Genomic DNA, 24,676 nt, shown 5'->3' with positions numbered 1-24,676 from the left:
GTAATTTAACTTGGACCTGATTTTTGTATAGAAGTTCAAATTGCCACTCTAATCATCATCATCCTCCTCCACTCTGCAGCTCACAGCACTTGAAAAAGCATAGTAAAACGTCAAAGATTTAAAACTTTTGGCGAATTACTGCCTTGAGTCTAGACCAACGTACCACACAGGGTTGTTCAAATGATGGAGGGGGAGAACAACGTATGCCACCTTGAGCGCCTTGGAGAAGAAATGTGCAATTAATAATATCAATAACAACAATAACAATAATTTACTACTTGCACCCTGCCCATCAACTGGGTTGCCCTAGCCGCTCTGGACGGCTTGCTTCCAACAAAATATAGAAGGACACGCGATAAATAAACTTTTTTGTTTTTTCAATATTTTAATCTATTCTTTAGGTGGTATATCTATCTGTTGGCCACCTTGGGCAGCTTCTAGCGTCCCAGAGAGGTACAGTTGGGGTGGGCTTTTCAGAGGCTGCTGGACTGCATCTCCCATCTTCCCCCAGCAGCTGGCCTAATGGGCAATGATCAGCTGGGCCGATGAGCATGATGGGAGCCGTAGTCCCTCAACCCCTGGAAAAGCCGTCGCTACCATACAGCCACCCTTCCTTCCTGGGACTACATCTCCCATGATCCCTGCCCTCCTCGCCTTTTCCCTTGGCTCGGCTGAGGGAACCACACAGGCTACTGTTGTTGTTGTTTAGTCGTGTCTGCCTCTTCGTGACCCCCTGGACCAGAGCACGCCAGGCCCTCCTGTCTTCCACTGCCTCCCGCAGTTTGGTCAAACTCATGCTGCTGGCTTTGAGAACACTATCCAACCATCTCGTCCTCTGTCGTCCCCTTCTCCTTGTGCCCTCCATCTTTCCCAACATCAGGGTCTTTTCCAGGGAGTCTTCTCTTCTCATGAGGTGGCCAAAGTCTTGGAGCCTCAGCTTCAGGATCTGTCCTTCCAGGGAGCACCCAGGGCTGATTTCCTTCAAAATGGAGAGGTTTGATCTTCTTGCAGTCCATGGGACTCTCAAGAGTCTCCTCCAGCACCAGAATTCAAAAGCATCCATTCTTCGGCGATCAGCCTTCTTTATGGTCCAGCTCTCACTTCCATACATCACTACTGGGAAAACCAGAGCTTTTATTATACAGACCTTTGTTGGCAAGGTGATGTCTCTGCTTTTTAAGATGCAGGTTACTACAGTGGTACCTCGGGTTAAGTACTTAATTCGTTCCAGAGGTCTGTTCTTAACCTGAAACTGTTCTTAACCTGAAGCACCACTCTAGCTAATGGGGCCTCCTGCTGCTGCCGCACCGCCAGAACACGAATTCTGTTCTCATCCTGAAGCAAAGTTCTTTTTTTTTTAAGGAATATTTATTAAATTTTCCAATTTTTTAAACAAACAAACAAACAAACAAAACAAACAGAAACATTAAACACAGGCATAAAATTCATAAACCATACTTTTAAATAACAAATTTCTCAGACCTCCTCATACTTCTCCTCCTTGTATCCCAATTAAGGTTATTTGTTCAGCAAATCCTTCATTTAAAGCATTACAGCTTATAACATTACCTTATTTTTCAAACCCTTTCTTTTCCCCATCTATGTTCTTATATATTATTGCAGCTAGAAACCTCTCAATTTCAATCCAACACCTGAAGAAAAGTTCTTAACCTGAAGCACTATTTCTGGGTTAGCGGAGTCTGTAACCTGAAGCGTCTGTAACCCGAGGTACCACTCTACTGTTCACTAACTTGACCAGAGTTTCCCAAACTTGGGTCTCCAGCTGGTTTTTTTCTTTTTTGGACTACAACTCCCATCACCCCTAGCTAGCGGGACCAGTGGTGAGGGATGATGGGGACTGTAGTCCTAAAGCAGCTGGCGACCCGAGTTTGGCTCTACGGTCTGCGTGGAATCGGCTCGCCCGCTTGTGCGCATGCGTCCTCGTGCGTGCGGCGGCGGCGCGTACGGAAGCCGGCGAGCCGGAAAGGAGGCGGAGGCAGGGAGGGAGAAGGGGGCGTGGCCGGTCGCGTGACAGCGCTCGCGCTCTCCGAGGGGGGGGGGCGGGGGGCCCAAGAGCCGCGGCGGCGTCTTGCTCGCGCCAAGATGGCGGACGAGGGGAGCGAGGGGCTGCCGCGCTCCGTCCTGCCGGGCCCGCTGAGGGGCGGCAGCTCCGGGGGCGGAGGCGGCGGCGGCGGCTCGGGCTCCTTGTCGTCGTCTTCGTCGTCGTCGGCAGCAGCAGCGGCGCCGGCTCCCTCCTCCTCCGTCGCCGTCGCCACCACCCCCACGGCTCCCCCTCAGCCGCCGCCGCCGCCTCCCGCCCCCCCGGCGGGGCCTCGCGTGGTCCGCATCGTCAAGTCGGAATCCGGCTACGGGTTCAACGTGCGCGGGCAAGTGAGCGAGGGCGGGCAGCTGCGCAGCATCAACGGGGAGCTCTACGCGCCGCTGCAGCACGTCAGCGCCGTCCTGGGCGGGGGGGCGGCCGAGCGCGCCGGGGTGCGCAAAGGGGACCGCATCCTCGAGGTGTGAGTACGGGGGGGCGGGGCCGGGGAGGGGAGGGGAGGGAGGGTCCCTCATCCACCCCCCCAAAAAAACACACGCACCTGCAGCTCCCCCCCTTCTCCACACGCGTGTGCGTGTGTACACACCAACACGTGTGCAGCGTGAGGCTGTGCACCCCGGAGTTTTATTTGCATGCCTGTGTGGATATGCATATGTATATACACCCATGCAAAGGGGACAGCATCCTCAAGGTGTGAGTACGGGGGGCGGGGCCGGGGAGGGAGGGAGGGAGGGTCTCTCATCCACCCCCCAAAAAACACACGCACCTGCAGCTCAGAGCAGCTTCTCCCCTTCTCCACACGCGTGTGCGTGTGTACACACCAACACGTGTGCAGCGTGAGGCTGTGCACCCCGGAGTTTTATTTGCATGCCTGTGTGGATATGCATATGTATATACACCCATGCAAAGGGGACAGCATCCTCAAGGTGTGAGTACGGGGGGCGGGGCCGGGGAGGGAGGGAGGGAGGGTCTCTCATCCACCCCCCAAAAAACACACGCACCTGCAGCTCAGAGCAGCTTCTCCCCTTCTCCACACGCGTGTGCGTGTGTACACACCAACACGTGTGCAGCGTGAGGCTGTGCACCCCGGAGTTTTATTTGCATGCCTGTGTGGATATGCATATGTATATACACCCATGCAAAGGGGACAGCATCCTCAAGGTGTGAGTACGGGGGGCGGGGCCGGGGAGGGAGGGAGGGTCCCTCATCCCCCCCAAAAAACACACGCACCTGCAGCTCCTCCCTTTCTCCACACGCGTGTGCATGTGTACACACCAACACGTGTGCTACGTGAGGCTGTACAGTTTTATTTGCGTGTGTGTATGCATCTGTATATACACCCATGCATGCATATAATTCAGAGCATCCTCTCCCCCCTTTCTCCACACGTACACACCAACACGTGTGCAGCGCGAGGCTGTGCACCCTGGAGTTTTATTTGCATGCCTGTGTGGATATGCATATGTATATACACCCATGCAAAGGGGACAGCATCCTCAAGGTGTGAGTACGGGGGGCGGGGCCGGGGAGGGGAGGGAGGGGCGCTCGTCCACCCCCCCAAAACACACACACCTGCAGCTCAGAGCAGCCTCCCCCCCTTCTCCACACCAACACGTGTGCGGCGTGAGGCTGTACACCCCAGAGTTTTATTTGCGTGCATACGTGTGTGTGTGTGTGTGTGTGTATATATATATATATATATATATAAATATATAGATAGATAGACAGTATGCATATGTATATACACCCATGCATGCATACAATTCACTTCTGTTCTTCAAACTCATCAAATGCCACAGCTGATGACTCTGCTTAGGGGTCTAACCCCAGCTACCTGCAAATCCCAATTTTAGATCTCTTCCCTGTTTTTTCCCTGTGGGTCTGTGGCTCCTGAGTTTATGCATATGTTCAGTTGTGTTGATAAGACTCTGCCTTATCACTAGCACTGTCCTTTTGCAGCGCCCACACAAGCACACATGTGTAGAGGGAGTATATGTTTATGCCTGAGTTTATGTCTATATATTCATCTGTGTTTTGATGCTGAAGATGGTGCTGCTTGTTAGTATCACAGCCCCATTCAAGATTTGCACCACAGGTGAGGGGATGCATTTAGTGTGCATAACCTGCCACAATTATTTATTGTTTCTTGATTTCACCAAATTTATATACTGCGTGGTTGTAATAAAATCTCCAAGTGGCTTATAGTTATGTAGTCATGTTCTTCATATATCTATATATGTATCTGTGTGCATGTACTCCCAGAGCATATATATATATAATACATTTTACTTTATATATATATATGTATGTTAGGGGGGTGTGCACTATGGCCCCCCCCACAGTTGCATTTTGCTAAGTTATACGCAGAGTAGGCCCATTGGAATCATATGGACTCAAATGACCCAAGTGCATTGATGTCAGTAGGTTTGCACTGAGGATGACTTAGCCAGATACGACCCATATATAGACATGCAGAAAGAGTCTTGTGAAATATTGACGGCCAATAAATTTATTAAGTCTTAATAAGTCTTAATGGGCTTCATTAGGGGCATCTGATGAAGTGGACCGAAGCCTAGCAAAGCTTATATGTCCCAATAAGCCAGCTTTCAAATTCCACAATACTTCTTCCCCCCCCCTAACTTATTCTATAGGAAGCCAGCACAGCTAACCCTCTGGGAAGCATACCTAGTTTCAGAGTAAATAATAGATCATACTACCTTTGTTTTTTCACTACAGCTGAATCATATTCTCTCTTTCTGTTTTAAAAAATTACATTCTTGCAGTACACCATATAGCTCATACTCCTTATATTCAAGATTTCCTTTAAAGGTGAGGGAATATGTGGAGCTCCCCATCCTTTTGGGGGCAACCCATCTACAATTATATAGAAATGTTCCTCACATATTGAAGGATACCATACTGTGCTGCTACTTGCATCCTGGCCTGTTCAAGGTTTTCACTATAGTTGAGGGGGTACTTGGGAGAAAGGACACCCACTCAGAAGTTTTATTGCATTATTCCCTCTTTAGAAATGAAAAAAGTTTGATATTCTCAAATTATATCAGGCTGAGCAAAGGAATGTTTAGGTTGTGGAGGAAGAGTTCTCCACTTATGGTTTATGTAGCAATATTCTCCCTGTTAAAGAAAATGTGTAAGGGTTTTTCAGATTACATCATTGCTGCTTTAAACTTTCTTCTACAGGTGCATTTCGCTTTGGTATAAACCACCCACAATTCATACAGCAAAATTCTAAAGTTGATTTATTACCTCCCCAGGGGACAGCATACAGCACTCTCCCTCGTATATCTAGGATTTCCCTATAACCGCAAGGAGAGATATGGGGAGCCCCCGTCCCCATTCCTTCATCAACAGTTAATATTGTGATACCTTGCATCAGAGATAATGCTGCTCTTTAGAATGGTTGGTTCAAGACTGGCTACAGCTGTAGGGGATGGATATTATTAAGATACTGTATTATTATTTTTCTTAATTGTTTTTCATGGCCTATTCAAGGCTTTGTTTTAGCTTCAGGCTTTTAGTCATTTCCAGATTCCTCTTTCCCTGTATGTTAATGAAAAAAAGGGAGTGTAATGTTATAAAATGTTGGGAGTTGGTTTTTTTAATCCCACCTTTCTTTCATCATGGAGCCCAAGGCAATGGGGTGCATGGGGTTCCCAGGGAGTTTTCTGTTAATACACTGCTCCAACCCAGGCCTGGTTAGTGTTAGCCCCCTGTGCCTTCAGACCATACCCTGTGTGCGATCCTCCACTTGGAGACACCTTACTCGCTCACCTGTTCTCATAAGCACCTCTCTTTTCTCTGTTAGACAGGTAAAAAGATTTGAAAGTCCGCAGGCAGGGTTGGAATATATGCCTGTGTGTGGCCTTCCTTCCCCAAAGGGATGATTGAGGGGGTATTGAATACAGATGAAAACTGGGAGTCCCTTATTATTCCCCCCCCAGTTATAAGTTGGAGAAGCTTGATTTTGATTGATTTATTTTTCAACCACCCTGTGTAACTGACTTTAGTTTCTGCTGAACGTAATATTTTTTGTTCTGCTGTGGCTGATTCCCCTCCTCCTAGAAGATGGTTTTGTTGCTACTGGGACTTTATGAAGCGTAAGCTGCCTTCAGAATTTCACGTTAATAAGATAAAAGTTGGGGGGGGTACAAGATTTTGGGGGGCCATGTCTTCTCTTAGAGGCAATGCCCCCCTAAGTATCACGGGCAATCTCTGCCTTCTTGAATATACTAGTATTGGTAGCTATTTTCATTAAGTAGGGTTGCTTTTTTAAAAATGAAAATAACCAATCTACTCTACTGATGTGGGCTGCCATACGTTCGGATTTTCCCAGACATTTCAGCGATTTCCGCCCGGACACTGCTTAAGGGGGCTAAATACCAGACATACGGCAACCCTACATTAAAAAGCTCCTAGTTCAGCCTATTCCTTCCCAAGCTCTCCCCTCAAACATCATCTCCATGAAGATGGAATAGAGAGGAGGACTTGTGTCCAGGAAGTGTCTTCATCTCCTAGCAGGTTATCCATGAAACTGTTGCATTGAAATGGTCCTGCTTAATAAAGCCTGATATTCCCTGACAAAAGTAGCAGAAAATGTTTCTCAGTATTCTTTGGATTGGAGACAGTTCTCCCAAACTGGTTTTTTTGGGGGGTTGCAGCCAACCAAGTTCTACTTAGAGAAGACGAGTTGAAATTAGTGGACTTACGTTAGTTGTATGGATTTCAATGAGAGTCTGTTCATGAGGAGGAGTAGCACTTCTTGCAACACTTGGGAGCGGATTTATTGGGTGTGGGTGAAATAATTAGAAAGAAGATTGAAGCACTTCTGTTGCTCTCTGATCAGTGTCTTGTTAGGACTGATGTACAAGTCAGCTGGTCTTTTTCTGTTTCTTCCCCTGTTCAGAGCAAACCAGTTCCTAAGAACGTCTGTTTCATTTAAACGTTTTTTTGTTGAACACCGACAAAGAGTGTCTATTTACTAGGAGAAAATGAAGAGTTTTGTAGCGGTTGGAAGGATGCGTTGGACGTGCTGAGTTTGGATTCCCTTACTGGCTCAGTGAATTAAAATGTTTTGGTCCATGGGATGGCTAAAAAAATTGCCTACAGGGCCAGCTTCTCTGCAAGACCAGTTACCCTCCCTACTAGTGGGTGCTTTTGAGTTTTCTGTGCTGAGTGAGTTTGGGAGATGTCAGCAGAAGGGGAAAAAATGTGTCCTCATTTTAGTCTTGTTAGTCGGGCAATGTTCCCATGAGCTGGAGAAAAAGTCACTGGTTTTTCCATTGCATGAATTAAACCCAGCATGGACAACTTTCTTAGTCAACCCTGGGTGGGGATTTTCGTTTTGCATGCTGCTGGCTTGGCGGACGATTTGTTCCGGTGCTTGGCAGTGGCCTAAGGTTGCAGTGCCTGCGTGGAATAGGGTCACTTCCATTTAAGAAGGAGAAGAGGTGGTTTGTGCTGTAAAATGAGGAATTAGGTCAGTGCGAGGTTGCCACTAACGTGGCCTAGAACAGCAGTCTAGCAGCTTCAGGGGTGGGGTTGTGGGGAAACGAAAAATGATATTGGACCCTTCATATCTTCCGGGATTCTGCACCTGACCGAACACATTTGGCGTTTAAACTTCCGTGGACGCACAAATTGAGTCTTATTAAACTCACCATGGGGATCAAAACAGGACTCTTTCTTATGCGTTGGAAGTGTCGAATATACTCCCTATTTTGGTCATACTGGTGGTTTACAGACATTACTGAATCTTTCCGGGTAGAAAACCTTTTTTTTAACTTGTCATCCTTCTCTGAGGAACACCTCAGAAGGACTTTGTTGCTGTATCTCTGAATATTTGCACATGCAACTGAGCATGTATGGCTTTAAAACATTTTGCTTGTTCTGTGGTTTATTCTGTGTAGCATTAATCTGTGTAGCATTAAAGATTGTGAACCCCTTAGCATAATGAGAGGTTGGTCTTTTGCAGGACACCACCTGTTTGATACTCTTTAGGTTCCTGTGAATAAGCTCAGCAAGGGGTGTGACTTGGCTGGGGCTCCTGCTCCATTTTCTAGGCATGTGCAATCTCTTCCCATCCCCATGGAGAAATTCTGTGAGTCCTGTCTCATGTTGCAAGTCAACCCTGCCCTTAATTTTGCCCAATCCCTCTCCTCGGTCTGTAATAGGAACATGCTACTGGTTCCCTACCTTAACAGTGTTGCTGGGTCAGGGCAGTGGCCCATCTAGTCTGACATTCTGTTCTCACAGTGGCCAACCAGATGCCTTTGGAAGGCCTGCAAGTAGGACCTGAGTCCAACAGCACACTGTCCACCAGTGATTCCCAGCAGAGTGGAATTCAGAGGCATGCTGCCTCTGAGTCGAAACTGAATCATGCCATATAAATGCTTTTAACAATGATCATTTAAGCTAGCCCTGGGAAAGATAAGACTCTGTTTACTGGTACTGAAAGGTGAATATGAGCCTTTTTGTGTATTTTAAAGTTGTACTTAAAATATCTAAAGCCTTCTCAGGAAATGTAGCCCTGATTTCTTCTTATACAAGTGAAACAGCACAGAGTTGAAGCTGGCATACTTTTACACTGGATGTAATTTTGCCTCTCCTGGTATGCCCCACGGAGGACCTTGAGGTCCACAAATGACAACATTTTGGGGGTCCCAAGTCATAAGGTGCTTAGGTTGGTCTTAGCTAGGGCCAGGGCCTTTTCAGTAATGGCCCCGACTTGGTGGAATTCTCTGTCACAAGAGATTAGGGCCCTGCGGGACTTGACATCTTTCCGCAGGGCCTGCAAGACAGAGCTGTTCCGCCTCGCCTTTGGTTTGGACTCACTCTGACCCTTATGTTTGCCTCCCCTTTATGGTTTTGACTTTTAAAATGAGGCTGCATTTTACATTGCATTTTAAGTTGTATTTTAAATTTTTCTTTTTCTTATTATGTTTTTACTGAAATTTTATTGGTGTTATCCGCCCTGAGCCCGGCTCTGGCCAGGGAGGGTGGGGTATAAATAAAATGTATTATTATTCTTCAAATCACTGAGGTAGTGGTGGTCAGAGGGAGAATGGCTCCCCCTCTCACACCTTGCATGCCATGTTTAGAGGGCTGTGGGTAATGTGGCATGATCTTGACTTTGGAGGATGACGCTTGTGAGCTGTACCCAATGCTAGTCCTACTGGTGGTGGACCCAATGAAAATGATGGTCTTGGGCCCATGAATTACAGTGGGTCTCCTCTAGAACTTAGTTGGAGACAAACCCTGTGGGTTTCACAAAGGGCCTCCAGCCTTTCCTGCCCACCTCCCATCATTTCAAGAAGGACACTGACAAACTGGAACGTGTCCAGAGGAGGGCAACCAAAATGGTCAAAGGCCTGGAATCGATGCCTTAGGAGGAACGGCTAAGGGAGCTGGGCATGTTTAGCCTGGAGAAGAGGAGGTTAAGGGGTGATATGATAGCCATGTTCCAATATATAAAAGGATGTCACATAGAGGAGGGAGAAAGGTTGTTTTCTGCTGCTCCAGAGAAGCGGACACGGAGCAATGGATCCAAACTACAAGAAAGAAGATTCCACCTAAACATTAGGAAGAACTTCCTGACAGTAAGAGCTGTTTGACAGTGGAATTTGCTGCCAAGGAGTGTGGTGGAGTCTCCTTCTTTGGAGGTCTTTAAGCAGAGGCTTGACAACCATATGTCAGGAGTGCTCTGATGGTGTTTCCTGCTTGGCAGGGGTTTGGACTCGATGGCCCTTGTGGTCTCTTCCAACTCTATGATTCTATGATTTTGAATACTATTTAGTTCCAAATCCTTCAAGTATTATGGTCACGATCTGGCCCTATTCTTTAAGATTGGGTGTGGGAGCGAGTCAAGCCCTTATTGCATGAGAGGAAGTGATGTAGACCTCTGTGTGCAGGGCAACCCACCCATGAGGCAAAATGAGATGACCGCCTCAGGCAGCAGGGTCCACCTGGCCTCCAAGGAATGAATCTCTTGCTGCTGCTGTTGTAGCAGGGGGGGCTGTGGCATGCTCCTTAGAGGCTGGACCTGCCGCTTCCTTGGCAGCCCTCCCTGTGCCCCCTCCACAGTGGCCTCTTGGCAAACAGGCACTGCTGCTGGTCTCCTCCCACCTCTAGGGAGTAAATGGCAGGGGCTGCCCTCTGGAGTCTCTGGGGCTCTGCTTGGCGTGATTCAGAGCCCTCTCCTCCCTCTCGATGTAGATCTTGATTCCCCGCTCGTTCCCTATGTAGATCTTCACTGACCCCTTCTTCCTTGGAAGGGTGGGGGACAGGACGGGACGAGATGCCCTTTTGTGGTTTGCCTCAGGTGCCAAACTGTCTTGGACCAAATTATGCGTTGTATCCAGCTAGGTTATCCTCTACGGATATCAGGGGCCCCAAGTTAGCCATGTCCTTTAATCTCAGTGGGTCCACACTGTGCTTGACTAACCCTAGGAGTCAGAGTCCAGGAAACTTAAATAAACAGAAGAGTTCTAAAGATTGTTCCTGTCTCTGCCTCACAAATTCCTACCCAGTTGGGGAAGTCAGATGCTTGTGTCCTTGCTAAAGATGTCTGGCTGGCCACATCTGCAAGCAAGTAGGCAGGGCTAAGAGAGATCTTTGGCCTTGTCCACCAATGCATTTCTTGATACACACATTTTTTTAAAAATCAAAATTTTGAATTTCCTGGCCTGGGAAATTTGCAGCAACAAATGCCATCTAATCCAGTGGCTGTCAACAAACAGTTTAGAGAATGAGTTGTTCATTTTAGTAGTGTCTGGTGGAAAGTACTGGATATTTAGGATGCGCTTGAGAACAAGATAGTTTTTGTTTAGCAGCTTGGGATATGGCAGGATTAGGCAACCGATGTACAGACCAACAGGTGTTTCTTGGAGGAAACAAGAACAAACGTTCATGTTGACTAGTATTCATCGAAGAGGCACTATTCAGTGATCAAGACCTATATATTTTAGATCAGAGGTGGAAAATCTTCGGCCCCCATTCCAGATGTGGCCCTCAATGCCTCTCTGTCTCTTCCTCTGGGCTTCCTCCAGGTCATGGATCTCCCTGACTTAACACCTTCCACAGGCGCTTTTGCCTAGCTGGAATGTGTCCTTCAAAAGCTTGCCTGGATGAAAGACAGAAGTGTGTGGGAACTTCTGCTTTTCCATGGCTGGAATGCACCTTGCCGCACAAAGGTTAGAGTCACCTTGATTCCCTGTCTGGGGGAAAAGGTGAGAAATGAATGAATGAATGAATGAATGAATGAATGATACAATAGGTTGCTTATGAGGTAATGCGACTCTGAGGCTGGAAAAAAGTTGTTTGCTTTAGAGGAAAAACCCTGGAATCATGATTCTCAATCAATATCCGTAAGCATAGGAGTGATTCCTTTTTTACAACAAGCGTTATAATTTCAGCACCACTGATGGCGTTTTGCCATGTCAACAGGTGTCATTGTGCTATTAATTTCTGAGTCGCAGAATTTAACAAAAGTTCACTCTAAGTGACACAAAATCTACTGACGGCACTTTTCTTGCTTTCCTTTGCCCCAGTTTCATTCTGGTTATTGTGACCGTTCTGCTAGGTTCTGTGCCTCGTTCCCAAGAGCCATGTGCCCCACTTCTAAGAAACCAGACTGAGGAGTTTGCTTTCCCCGAAGTCTTGTTTCCAGCTGCTAAATAGTCCACTGCTCTTCTGTGGCTTCTAAGCTGAAGGTGGGATGGTGCTTTGCAGCGGGCCAGGAGGAAACAAGTTGTTTCCCCAGGTAGGCTGGCGACACATAGGGATGCAGTTAGGTAAAGGTAAAGGGACCCCTGACCGTTAGGTCCAGTTGTGGCCGACTCTGGGGTTGCGGCGCTCATCTCGCTTTACTGGCCGAGGGAGCCGGCGTACAGCTTCCAGGTCATGTGGCCAGCATGACTAAGCTGCTTCTGGCCAACCAGAGCAGCACACGGAAACGCCGTTTACCTTCCCGCAGGAGCGGTACCTATTTATCTACTTGCACTTTGACATGCTTTCGAACTGCTAGGTTGGCAGGAGCTGGGACCAAGCAACGGGAGCTCACCCCGTCATTGCGGGGATTCGAACCGCGACCTTCTGATCGGCAAGTCCTAGGCTCTGTGGTTTAACCCACAGCGCCACCCGTGTCCCTACAGTTAGGCAAAGTGGGGAACAATTGTTAGCTGGCATCGTAATCCTCATCCCCAAAATTCATAACTTGCAAAAGTGCCTAAAGTATTCTGGGCATTGGACAGGAAGAAGGCGTACTGGTCCCTTCATACAGCAGAGAGAAAGTGTTGACTTAACCCAAGCCAGGCCCTTGATCCATCTAGCTTAGTTTTGTCTACACTGACTGGCAGCAGCTCTCTAGTGTTTCAGAGAGATCCCGCCTGCACCCTACACAGAGATGCCAGGGGTCAAACCTTTGCCCATTTGCCACCTCTTTGCCCATTTGCAGTCTAAAAAATAAAATTTAGAGAGAAGAGGGGATTTGGAGGGGGACCTTTTCACTGGAGGGGTCAGAGTGTTTCTTTTAAAGTAGAACCTTTGCAATAATTAACCCGTGGGGAGGAAAAGGAATTGCCTCAGAACACCAAGAAGGAAAAACAAGAGTTTTGAGTCACTTTGTGAAGCGGAGCAAAGGAGACGAAGAGAGGGAAGGAGGCCAGGACAGGTGTGGGAGGAGCCTTGGCCCCCCAGATGTTGCTGAACTACAACTCCCATCATCCCTGCTTGGTAGGGCCAATGGATGTTGTAGTCCAGCAACACGGGCGGAGACAAAGGCAGAGCAAAGTCACCAGAGTTCACATTCTGCATGCAGGAAGTCCCCTGGCATCTCCAGGTTGGTGAAAGCCTTTGCCCTTGGGCATTGGAGTAGATTACACATGCCAGGCCAGCCTTCCCCAGTAGCTGACTGGGGGCTGTTGGGAGTCCTAGCCCAAAACATCTGGAGGGCACCAGGTTGGGGAACACAGGGCGAGGGGACCAGTGGCCTGCCTGATAAGATAGCTTCCCACATCCATAAGCTTCCAGACAAGGAGCCTTCCTGGCCTTCCCTCCAGAGATGATTGAACTGCCCTGGCAACCAGAATATTGAACCCTCCTGCTTGAAAGCCCCTTTGCTTCCCATCCTGTCCTTGTTGCACACAGTGCATCATGAAGTCACCCGCTTGCCTGTGCAACAGAACAAAAGCTAAACTCTTTATCATGCAGTACAAAGATACCAGTCCTTTAAAGGCTGGTTTTTAATTTTGCCGGAGCTGCTGCCGGGAGCATACAAAGTGGAGGGTCTCTGTTCTTTCCGAGTCGCTTCTGATAACAGAACTTGCCCTTCTGTGCACTGTGGAGGGATCTAGTAAGGTCCCCCACCAGATAGGATGACGATATTCCTTTGCAGTCTTGCTCGGTGGCTCTGCCATTACTGGAGTGGCATTGGCAGCAACGGCCCCCCAGCTCCCACACCCGTGCCAGTAAATGTGACTTGGCTCATAAATCCTGGCCGCTCTCCTTCTTCCCCTTCTTGGTTTCTCTTTCTTTTTTTACTGTTCCGCTATCAGCCGAAAGCCCTTGAGGGAGGATCGTAAACCATTCCTGCGTTCTGGGTATCACCTCCTTGCAGAGTGGATAGGTTACTTAATAGGAGGGTGTCAGGAACCTTGAAAAAGTTATTGCGTGGGCAAAGCTACTTGAGGCAAGATGACGCTTTCCTTTTCCTCCACCACCAGTGCCCAAGATCTGGGAAACCTGGATCCCCGCGCCAGCAGAGGTCCCTTACTGTCCCTTGTAGGATTTGTGACAGTGATTGCATCTTTAAGGCCACACCACCCTGATTTGAGGAGGAGGAGGAGAAGGTTGAATAGTGCAGCTGCTCAGGCCCATATTAATAATAATAATAATAATAATAATAATAATAATAATAATAATACAGTGGTACCTCGGGTTAAGTACTTAATTCGTTCCGGAGGTCCGTACTTAACCTGAAACTGTTCTTAACCTGAAGCACAACTTTAGCTGATGGGGCCTCCTGCTGCCGCCCTGCAGCCGGAGCACGATTTCTTATCCTGAAGCAAAGTTCTTAACCTGAAGCACTATTTCTGGGTTAGCGGAGTCTGTAACCTGAAGTGTCTTTAACCTGAAGCATATGTAACCTGAGGTACCACTGTAATAATAATAATAATAATAAATTTATTATTTATACCCCGTCCATCTGGCTAGGTCTGCCCAGCCACCCTGGGCGGCTTCCAACAAAGTATTAAAATACAGTGGTCTGTTAAACATTAAAAGCTTCCCTAAACAGGGCTGCCTTCAGATGTCTTCTGAAGGTTCCCTGGGCATGGTTTTAGGATTGGGCGGAGAGGATTGGACAAAGTCGCAAGGGAGAAGGCTGTCAGTGGCTGCTAGCCACAGAGGCTATTCTCTGCCTCCACGGTCAGAGGCAGCGACGCTCCTGGACATCTGAACGCTTTGCAACATCTGCCTGATGCATTCAGCCGGACAGGAAGGGAGCGTTACTTGCAAGTAAAGCCTGCTGAGGATGGCAGCCGTTAGTTACCTGCTTTCTCCACTGTCTCAATGAGCCGAGGGGAATGCAAAGCTTGGCGAAGGCATAGAATCGGTCTCTGAAAGCAAGGCGGTGTCCCATCTACATTGGGATATTTTCACAGTGCTTGAGCTTGGGAGAGGGTGCCAGAAAATGGCTCGGTGAAGGGATCGGCAGAGTGAGCAAGGCCCAAATATTTCTGTCCTGTGGGCTGTCTTAGCACTTAAAAAAAAATATAGCTGCAGGATTCTGCATTAGGACGCGGCATTTTGTGGGTGCTTCTGTACTTGCTCAGGAGGCGGAGTGTTGGATTCTCTCCCCCCCCCCGCCCTGCCCGAGAAGCTCACAAATAGTGTATGAAGGGTGGTAAAAAGTAAAGGACCCCTGACAGTTAAGTCCAGTTGTGAACGACTCTGGGGTTGTGGCGCTCATCTCGCTTTACAGGCCGAGGGAGCCGGCATTTGTCCGCAGACAGTTTTTCCGGGTCATGTGGCCAGCAGGACTAAGCCGCTTCTGGCGCAACCAGAGCAGTGCACGGAAACGCCGTTCACCTTCCCGCCAGAGCGGTACCTATTTATCTACTTGAACTGGTGTGCTTTCGAACTGCTAGGTTGGCAGGAGCTGGGACCGAGCAACGGGAGCTCACCCCGTTGCGGGGATTCGAACCGCCAACCTTCTGATTGGCAACCCAAGAGGCTCAGTGGCACCCGTGTCCTTATGAAGGATGGTAGCCCTCCCTTATTGTTAATCCCCTGCAGCTGGTAGTCAGAGGTAGACTGTCCCTAAACCCAGAGGCTCTATAAAGTCATCATGGCCAATGACCTTTTTATCTCTGCTGTCCAAATCTGTGGCCTTAGGTAAATTTCGCAGCTTAAATAACAGGTTTTAAGAAGCACCTTTCCTTTTGTGGACTTACTGCCATTCAGCTTCTTTGGGTGATTCAGAACTCTGGTATTCAGTGGGGGAAAGACTGCTTCCTTATACCGTTTAGTAATGATACAAAACTCTGTCTTACCTATCTGCACTTTAGACGCTTTTATAAGAAAAAGAAATAAAAGGCCCCCAATGTTAGCCTTTCCCCAGTGGAGAAACGGCTCTGTCCTTTGATAATTTTTGTTACCCTTTTCTGCACCTCTTCTAGCTCTACTGTATCCTCCCTGGGATGAGGGGGGCAGTATCCTGAGTTCTGGCCAATCACGAAATGCCTTGGGTAGGGTTAGTTTTCTCCTGGCCTCCTGTACCCCATCTGTGAAATGGGCATAATAGAGTCTGCCCTAAACGATTTGGGCCACAAGTGTACGAAAGAGTGCCTCCTTCCATACTGACTAGCCTAAGGGTTATGATCGGTGAAAAAGACCCTCCTAGTGGTTCTGTTGCCCTCAGACATTTGAGGGGTGGGAGTGGCTCTTGAGAGGGCCTCCTCAGTGGTGGCCCCAAGAATGCAGAACTCACCGCCCATAAAGATATGCCTGGCAGCTTCTCTCTATAGTTTCTGGTGTTGATGTTTCAAGTGCTTCAAAGCACTGGTTGTTTAAAATTAATATTTCAATACAAACCATCATATTAATGTTTTTAACCCTCTTAAAACAGTTTCACAACCATGTTCTTTTGTTCTCATTTAATTTCCGAAACCACCTTCAGCATGACCCCATAACGTTTGCAGTGTGGTTTAGTGGCTGAAGCTCTTCCCAAAAGAGCAAAGACTGTGTTCCTTTGTTGCAGACTTCCTAATTGAAACAAAACAAATTACGCGAAAGCATGCGAGAGGAAAGCGGTGCGGGCAAATCCCTCGCGGGGCTCTTGCTCCATTACTTGGACTGCTTCCAGGCTGTTGCCCCAAAGGAAATAGCTGGCAGGGCTTGGCCTGCGCTGGAAGGTGCCTCGCCAGCACCAGACGTCTTTAGGAGGCTTGTTAAATTGAAATTCCCCCGTGCTGAGAATTCTGGATCTGCCGGAGCCGAAGCAAATGTGCTTGTGCGAGATCCGGCTGGCGTGCAGTTTCTTTGGGAGCACATTTTTGCTGTGCCTCTGTTTCCCCAGGCAAGGCGCTGCACTGGGCGGCTGTGTGGGGAAGAGGAGATGTCTGGAGGGAACCAGCTTTTCAGAGCATAGCTGCAGTCCTTAGCTCATTTGCCTTCCCGACCAGTGGTGGCTGGTGCCCACTGGGAGAGTTGGGTTTTGTCCCCCATCCTCCTGCTGCATTCAACAGTATGGCTGCTAAGGAGGAGACTTGCATGCCAGCCGTGTAAGCGAGAAGGCAGGCCAGTGGGCTTGGAGGAGGCTGGTGCGGCAGTGCCCCATTGGTGTCATAGACCAGCCTCCCCTGCTTCCCACAACCTTGAGAAGTACACCAGTGCACTTGAAAGAATTTATACCAGTGACAAAAGATCTGTGCTGGCTGTCTATTAGTTACTGAACTAAGTGCTTTGCTGCTGCCGTTCCTCCTCCTCCTCTTATTTATTTATTTATTGTTATACATCCCACCTTCCCCCCAAGAACCAGGAGTCATGACTGCTCACAGAAATGAAAACTGATAAAACACACTTTCTGCCTAAAATGCAGATGGGGAAAAAAAGGTACCGCCTGCACAACTTGGCAGTGATGAAAGCTATGCCCAGTGAAGGGGGCTTTTTTGTACATCGTGGCAGAGACCGCCCGCTGTTTCCGTTCCTCAGCTCAGCCTCCGGGTGGGTCATGAACCAGTGACCTGAAGGATGTTCGGCTGCCCAAAGGCCAGCCACCTTTCACCAAGGGGTGGGGAAATTTGCAGAGAGAAAAGAGAAGCGAGGGGCCCTTGGCTCCATAGGCCAAAGCAAATCGAGCGGCAGCCCCCAGTCCGACTGTGGGCCTGCCTGATAGCCAGTGTCTTGGCGGTCAGTCGGTGGCTAATGTTTTGAACAGGAGAGCAAGCAAGCAGGATGTTCTGCTGTGCTGCAACCGGGCAAGGGCCGGCAGGAAGAGAGAGGCTGCCAAATTCTCATTATTTATACCAGGCCTGTCCAGTCCACCCGCCTTACCCTCCTCGCTGATTGCAAGAGTTGATCTTGTGCACCTGTGCCTGGAGAGGGCTAGATAGAGCCCCCCATCCTCTGACAGCATGTATGTTTTAAACAGATGTCATATATTTAGACAGTTTTAGTTCTATCAGTGTTTAATTGTGTTTTAACGATTGAAATTTTCTGTGTTTTCAGCAGTTCTTGTTTTTATCCGTAAGCTGCCTAGAGTCCCGTCAGGGAAAAAAGCGGGTTATACATAAATATAATAACAATGATGATGATGTCCAAGCTCCCGCACTGCCTGTAGATAAAAAAATAAATAAGAAATCCACAGATCTGCTTGGCCTGGCCTCAGTTTGGAATCGCTCTCCTTCTCCAAACAATCCTCCCTGGGGACAGGGCAGGTCTGCTGCTGCAACAACAAGAGGTTCCTTGTGGGAAGGGACAGATTTCAGGTCCCAGGGGCCAGAACCAGGAAACGTCCCCGAGATTCAGAGCGTGGCAACTCCCTGGTGCTTGTTTTCCCTTTCTTCCACAAGAAGGAAGAGAATCGAAGCACAACAAACCCAAACAATTAATTCATTCACTAAAAAAAAAAAAGGCAGCGGTAGCACCAGCGGCCGCTGGCGATCTCTTCCCTCTGTGCTTCCCCGTTTCGCAGATCTGCAGCTCTTGGCTTTCGCTGCTGGTTGTTCCCAGCTGGGTTGCCATGGAGACCTGACTGCAAAAGGTCCTAGCCTTTCGGTCCCCTCTGGTGTGGAGATGCCATGGGAGGGTCGGGAGCTGAATTGGGGCCAGGGACCAGCAGCTTCATCCCCAGGGTCAAAGGTGCAGTTGTACCGTGTTCTTAAATAGCCATGCATGCACCCAGTGACTCTTTCATTCTGCCAAGGTGAGCTCCAGGGAACTGGTCCTGTGTTCATCTCTCCCTGCCTGGCCCAAGTGCTGTCCTGTGGGGCGGGGGGGTCTTCCCTGCCCCTGGGTCTGACCCTCATCGTGGCTGCAGCTGACGTAGCAAAGGAGCTCTGTGTAGTTCCTTCACTCTACAAAGTGTGACTTTGGTTGTTGCTCCCAGCTGGCTGCTGCAGAGATTGGCTTTGCTCATGTTCGCCTCCACGTTTTAGCTGTGCATGTCAACGCAGGAACAAGGTGTTTAGCTGCAAAAAGGGGAAGAAAGCAGGGTCCAGGTTGCATCTAGGGAACATCAGAAGCTGTCTGACACCAAGCCAAACCATTGGCACTTCCAGCTCAATATTGTCCTCGCTTCCTAGCAGAGGCACCTGGGAGTTTTCAGACGGGCCGCATTCCCAGCAGTGCCCCATTGACGACCCTGATGGACCCATTGACTCCCCTGCAGTCGCCCACCATGCCTAGAGCAGCTTTGCTTCAGTCAGGTTGCAAAAGCCCCATGTACCTTCAGACTGTAGCATAAAGGTTAAGCTGTCTGCTTAGATAAATGGCAGCAAAACAAGGCAGAGCAATTTTTTAAAAACCTGACTACAGGTGGGAGTTGGAATCCTGCAACATCGGAAGGGCCACGGCGTCCTGAGTCCAGGCTCCCCACTGCTGGCTAATCCAGCCTCCCTTAGAAGGGGATTGCGTCATCCTGGTGCTGCCACTGAGAGAGACCCGTCTCCCACACAGCCTCCCCTGTCTCACCTGGAGCATGGTCTCCAGTCATGAGCTGAACTCACATTCTGCAATGGTTTTAGGTTTCCAGTAACCTGGGGGATGAGCGACAGCGGACAGATGAAGTCATTTCAGTGGCAATTTGTTCAGATTGTAAGCGATTTTACTCTTTTGAAATGAACTTGCCCTGGCACGGCCCTTGAAGTAAAACACAAATTTGGATCTCTAGTTCATGGGCAGGCGGTTTCCTTGCGGTGGATGAGGCCTGGGATTGGCTCACACCTTGTTTTTTTATTTATTTATTTCAGCAGCAGATAATGCCCATTTAGCCGGGATGTTGCTGGCGTGGGAGCCAGGACACCCACCACTCTTTAAACTGTTGAATAAACTATTTTAGATGCCTTTAGCCAACAATCTTGCCAACCGAATAAACACAGCTAAATTTAGTTCTGTAGCGGGAAAAGAAAGCCAGTGCTTCTCCTTGGAGGTCTGTGAGGGAACTGTGGTCAGGGTGTGCGCCCAATGTGCTGGCAGACGTGAGCCTTTTGAAAACAGACTCGCTTGTTGTGGTCAGTTTTCTCGGGCCTGTGTGGTCAAGACCAGATTTGACAGCCTCCTCCCCACTGCATCCTGCAGCTGTGACTTTAAAGGTGAAGATTCCTGCATTAATCCTACCACTACTACTGTACTAAGGGACGTGGGTGGCACTGTGGGTTAAACCACTGAGCCTAGGGCTTGCCGATCAGAAGGTCGGCGGTTCGAATCCCCGCGATGGGGTGAGCTCCCATTGCTCGGTCCCTGCTCCTGCCAACCTAGCAGTTTGAAAGCACGTCAAAGTGCAAGTAGATAAATAGGTACCGCTCCGGCGGGAAGGTAAACGGCGTTTCCGTGCGCTGCTCTGGTTCGCCAGAAGCGGCTTAGTCCTGCTGGCCACATGACCCGGAAGCTGTACGCCGGCTCCCTCAGCCAATAAAGTGAGATGAGCGCCGCAGTCCCAGAGTCGTCCACGACTGGACCTGATGGTCAGGGGTCCCTTTACCTTACTACTGTACTACATTTATTACATATACCCTGCCCATCTGCCTGGGTTGCCCCAGCCACTCTTGGCCGATGGGGGTTGGACTAGATGACCCTCGGGATCCCTTCCAACTCTACAGTGCTATGATTTCATGATTCACAGGTGGGACTCTGCCTTGTTCAGGATTTGGCATGGATATTTTGCGCCTGTATGTATTAAACGAAGCTGGAGGCTCTGCCAGGTCCAGGCCTTGTGACAATCCTCCCCTTGCCTGCTGGCCCTGCTTTGCACCCTCCTTGAGTGCCTTTGCCTGGCCTGAATATGCCCTTGAACTCTCACTGTGTGACTTGCTCACCTGGGTGGGGGATAGAGAGGGGTGTGTGTAGAAACTAGCTTACTGTACCAAGGTAAAATATCTATCCTCTGCCCACTTTTATGGTGTGCAAACCCTGGAAGATTGCCCAGAAGGCTTAAAAAGCCCCCGCCCCAGTCTTAAACATGAAACCTGTTTGCTGCAGACCATGATTTTTCATCATCATCATCAAACCTTTATTGGGATCACATGCAAACATTCGGAATAAATAGGCCAGTGCGATCTCGTCGCCATTTCAACAGTACAGTCATTTGCCAAAGGGAAGAGAAGGTGCGCAATCTATTTCATCTCTGTGGGTCTCCAGCAAGGGCAGGATCTTGTAGCGTACTTTGGCGACAAAAAAATCGAATAGCGGAACTTAGCTACTGTCTTGGTGAGCTCCTGGTCTCTCCCCTGTAATAAGAAGCATATAACCTCCCTCTCTGGTTTCCATGTCGGAATACATAGATGGTCTAGAAATTGTTGGCGGAGATCATCATACATTTTACATTTAAGGGCCATGTGAGCTAGAGTTTCCACCAGGTGGGCATTGCATGGGCAGATCCTATCTCCTTCTGCCATACCCGCAAACCTACCCCAAACCATGATTTTCCCCTGCAGACATTCCCTGGCTGAACAAGCATCCCAGGTAGTCCCGTCCTTTTCCCTGAGACCGTAGACATCGGCTGCCAGAGTAGATAGCTCTGGGCTACATGAATGGTTGGCTTGACAGAGGCAGCAGTGCTTCTGTGCGCCACTTGCTAGAAACTCTGTGAGGGGAGGGTGCTCTTGTGCTCAGGCCCTGCTTGTGGTTTTCCCATAGGCGTCTGCTTGGCCACTGTGAGAACATGATGCCCGACTAGATGATCCATTGGCTTGATCCAGGAGCCTCTTCTTGTGTTCGTACGACTTGGTTTAAGGCAGCACCCATTGAGCCTTCTGGGGGACTCCGTTCACATCAGCTTCCCACCTTCTGTCTTTCCGTCTTGAAGTCCTGGCAAGTCCTTTCTGAAAACGTGGACATTGTGGTTTAGCATTGTAGGCTGGCAAAGACATTAATCAGTGCAAATCCTATACCTTTATTAAAAAACCCCTGTCCTCTGACTTTCTTGTTTTAGGACCTCGGAGGAAGGACCTTTAATGATGAATTTTATGGTTTGGTGTCTATATCCCGCCTTCCCATTGCTTCTCTGCCAGCCATTCAGACTTACTTTGCGCTGGTTCCGTTTGTGGTTTTATATCCTGTGGCTGGGATCCAAAGGTCCCCATATGATCTTCTGTTTGTGCACAGGGGCTTTCCAACCTCCCTTTTTCAGTGGCAGCCCCCTGGGAAGATTGTGGAGGGGCTCCTGAGGCACAGGGGTCTGCAACTGGAAGGGAAAGCGAATAGCACCCTCTCCCTTTTGTGCATCACACACACACACACACACACACACACACACACACACACACACACGGCACAAGGATTCAGTATTCCTTCTGCAGCACAAAAACACCTTCAGCCTCCCTTTCGACTTGCTTTGCCTGAACACTTCCTGCCGTCTGGCTCCCTTTAAAAACTGGAACATCCTCTCCTTCCTGCCCTCACCCCTCACCCCCTGGCCGAAGGCAAAGCCTCTTCTGGACGGCCATATATCCCCATCGTCTAGCAGATAACATAGGAAACTGCCTTACGCAGCACCAGACACTTGATCCCTCTTGTTCAGTGTTGTTTACACTGACTGGTAGCAGCTCCTCAGGGTTTCGGGCAGAGGGTCTCTCCCAGCCGAGCTTGGAGAAGCTGCCAGGTATTGAACCTTCTGCATGCGGAACAGGTACTCTGCCACTGAGCCCATCGCCCCACCTTGTCCGCCTTTGAGATTGTGAGCCCTCTGGGGGCAGAGACTGCCGGTGCCATGTTCCGCACAGTGCCTGGCACAGTGCCAGTTCTTAACTACAGATCTGTGCTCTCCTTCCAACCTGTTGGCGAGATAACAGTAGCATCTTCAGGATTCCCAGGGGTCTCTTTCATGCCTGTTCCACCCAGAGAGCAGCAGAGGTCAAGGGACCCCTGACCATTAGGTCCAGTTGTGTCCGACTTTGGGGTTGCGGTGCTCATCTCGCTTTGTTGGCCGAGGGAGCCGGCGTACAGCTTCCGGGTCATGTGGCCAGCATGACTAAGCCGCTTCTGGCGAACCAGAGCAGCGCACGGAAACGCCGTTTACCTTCCCACCAGAGCGGTACCTATTTATCTACTTGCACTTTGACATGCTTTTGAACTGCTAGGTTGGCAGGAGCAGGGACCGAGCAATAGGAGCTCACCCCGTCGCGGGGATTCGAACCGCCGACCTTCTGATCGGCAAGTCCTAGGCTCAGTGGTTTAACCCACAGCGCCACCCGCGTCCCGTGGAGCAGTGGTACATGGACACTTCTGGCTCTGGGGGTTCTAGGGAATGCCCCTGAGATGCTGGCACCTACCGTCCATATCTTCTGCTCCTGTCCCCTCCAGTATTCTCAGTTGTGAACTGGGGAGGGGATGGAAGAAGACAAGCAGTAAAGCAGATGATTCCTCCCACGATGCTTTGCTCTCCTCCATACTGCCATTCTCCAAGGGGGTTGAGAGATTCTGCCCCCCCTGCCAGCTCGCATAGCAAGCCTTGGTGGCGGCGGTGGAGCAGCCTCTTAAGCATGCAAAGGCCTGGAGGAAATGTCTCTGCCTCCCCCTCCTGTTGTTCATTTGGGTGGCCTTCACAATTTTAGAAACCTCCCTTCATTGTGGTTAATTAGTTATTCATTTGCACCCCACTTTTTTCCGCCAAAGAGCTTGAGGTAGCTGGCGTGAATTTAATCATTTAATCCCTGCAAGAACCCTGAAAGGGAGCTTAGATGGAGAGGCAATGACTGGCCAAAGGTCCCTCCCGGTGGGCTTCATGCCCAAGGGGGGATTTGAACCCTGGTCCTAGCCTGACTCCCTTTTAACTGCTACACCACATTTGGTCTCTGGCAATGGTTGTGTCTTTTCCTTGGAGGTCTCCCCCTTCCACACCTCCTGTTCTTCATTTGGCCTTGCCTTGGTGAATTGGACTCGTAATATACGGAGCTGAGGAATGGCTCTCTTGCTATCCTGCAGACGACCCACCCCTCCACTGGCGAGGGGCACATGGACGACCTGCCTGGTCTCTTGGTCGCTCTGGAGGGAGACCAAAAGCCACAGATGTGCAGGGACTCAGTGCCTCTAATTAACAATTTTACGCACAGTCTGCTGTAAGGATACAGGCTTCTAATCTGCCTATTGCTTTGTTGTTGTTGTTGTTTTGAAGATAAATGTCTCAGGCTCCCTGTGGGTGATTTTCCCCTCAAGCTCAATGTTCTCTCTGAATTCAGGCTCGCCCAAGCTCCTCTGGACTTTTGAGGCATTGTTCTCTGCAAGTAAAAGTCCCCTGAGAAGGAAATTCCTCTCTATTGGGGGAAGTGTGTGTGTGTGTGTGTGTTGCGTTATCAAGAGCCAGAAAGTTGCCTATCCCCCCCGCCTCCCACACGGCTCTGTTTACAAAACATTTCCTTCCCAAGTTCCCAAATGATTTTGCCTGTGTGCGCCTTAAACGGGAGCTCCTGTCGAGTTTGTAAATGGCATTGAACAGGGCGGCAGGGGGCAAGTTCTGCAGTCTTAGTCAGTAACTAGTCTGAGCTGCAAGGTGTCTCCTGAAGAATTGCTGCCCGTTTAGCTCCCATCATTGTGTGTGTGTGTGTGTGTGTGTCAGAGAGAGAGAGAGAGAGAGAGAGAGAGAGAGAGAGAGAGAGAGAAGTTAAAGGTAAAGGTAAAGGGAACCCTGACCATTAGGTCCAGTCGTGGCCGACTCTAGGGTTGCGCGCTCATCTCGCTCTATAGGCCGAAGGAGCCGGCGTTTGTCCGCAGACAGCTTCTGGGTTATGTGGCGAACCAGAGCAGCGCACAGAAACGCTGTTTACCTTCCCGCCGGAGCGGGACCTATTTATCTACTTGCAATTTGATGTGCTTTTGAACTGCTAGGTTGGCAGGAGCAGGGACCGAGCAACGGGAGCTCCCCCCGTCACGGGGATTCGAACCACC

The 24,676-nt window shown here is 49.4% G+C and overlaps 1 protein-coding gene across 2 annotated transcripts in view; it reads left to right on the top strand.

Annotated features, from left to right (window-relative positions):
* Positions 1-2,088: 2,088 nt before the first annotated feature.
* Positions 2,089-24,676, top strand: part of SNX27 (sorting nexin 27) — a 45,577-nt gene continuing 22,989 nt past the window's right edge. Inside the window, exon 1 of one of the 2 annotated variants that reach the window (XM_053368940.1) lies at positions 2,089-2,387. In XM_053368940.1, the coding sequence (XP_053224915.1) occupies positions 2,104-2,387 (284 nt within the window). In that variant the 5' untranslated portion in view covers positions 2,089-2,103. Of the gene's footprint in view, positions 2,523-24,676 lie in introns of both variants that reach the window. The other variant, XM_053368939.1, reaches the window with a different exon arrangement.

This window comes from Podarcis raffonei, chromosome 16, assembly GCF_027172205.1.
Source record: "Podarcis raffonei isolate rPodRaf1 chromosome 16, rPodRaf1.pri, whole genome shotgun sequence".
Lineage (NCBI taxonomy): Eukaryota > Metazoa > Chordata > Lepidosauria > Squamata > Lacertidae > Podarcis > Podarcis raffonei.
This window is presented reverse-complemented; position numbering and strand designations above follow the sequence as displayed.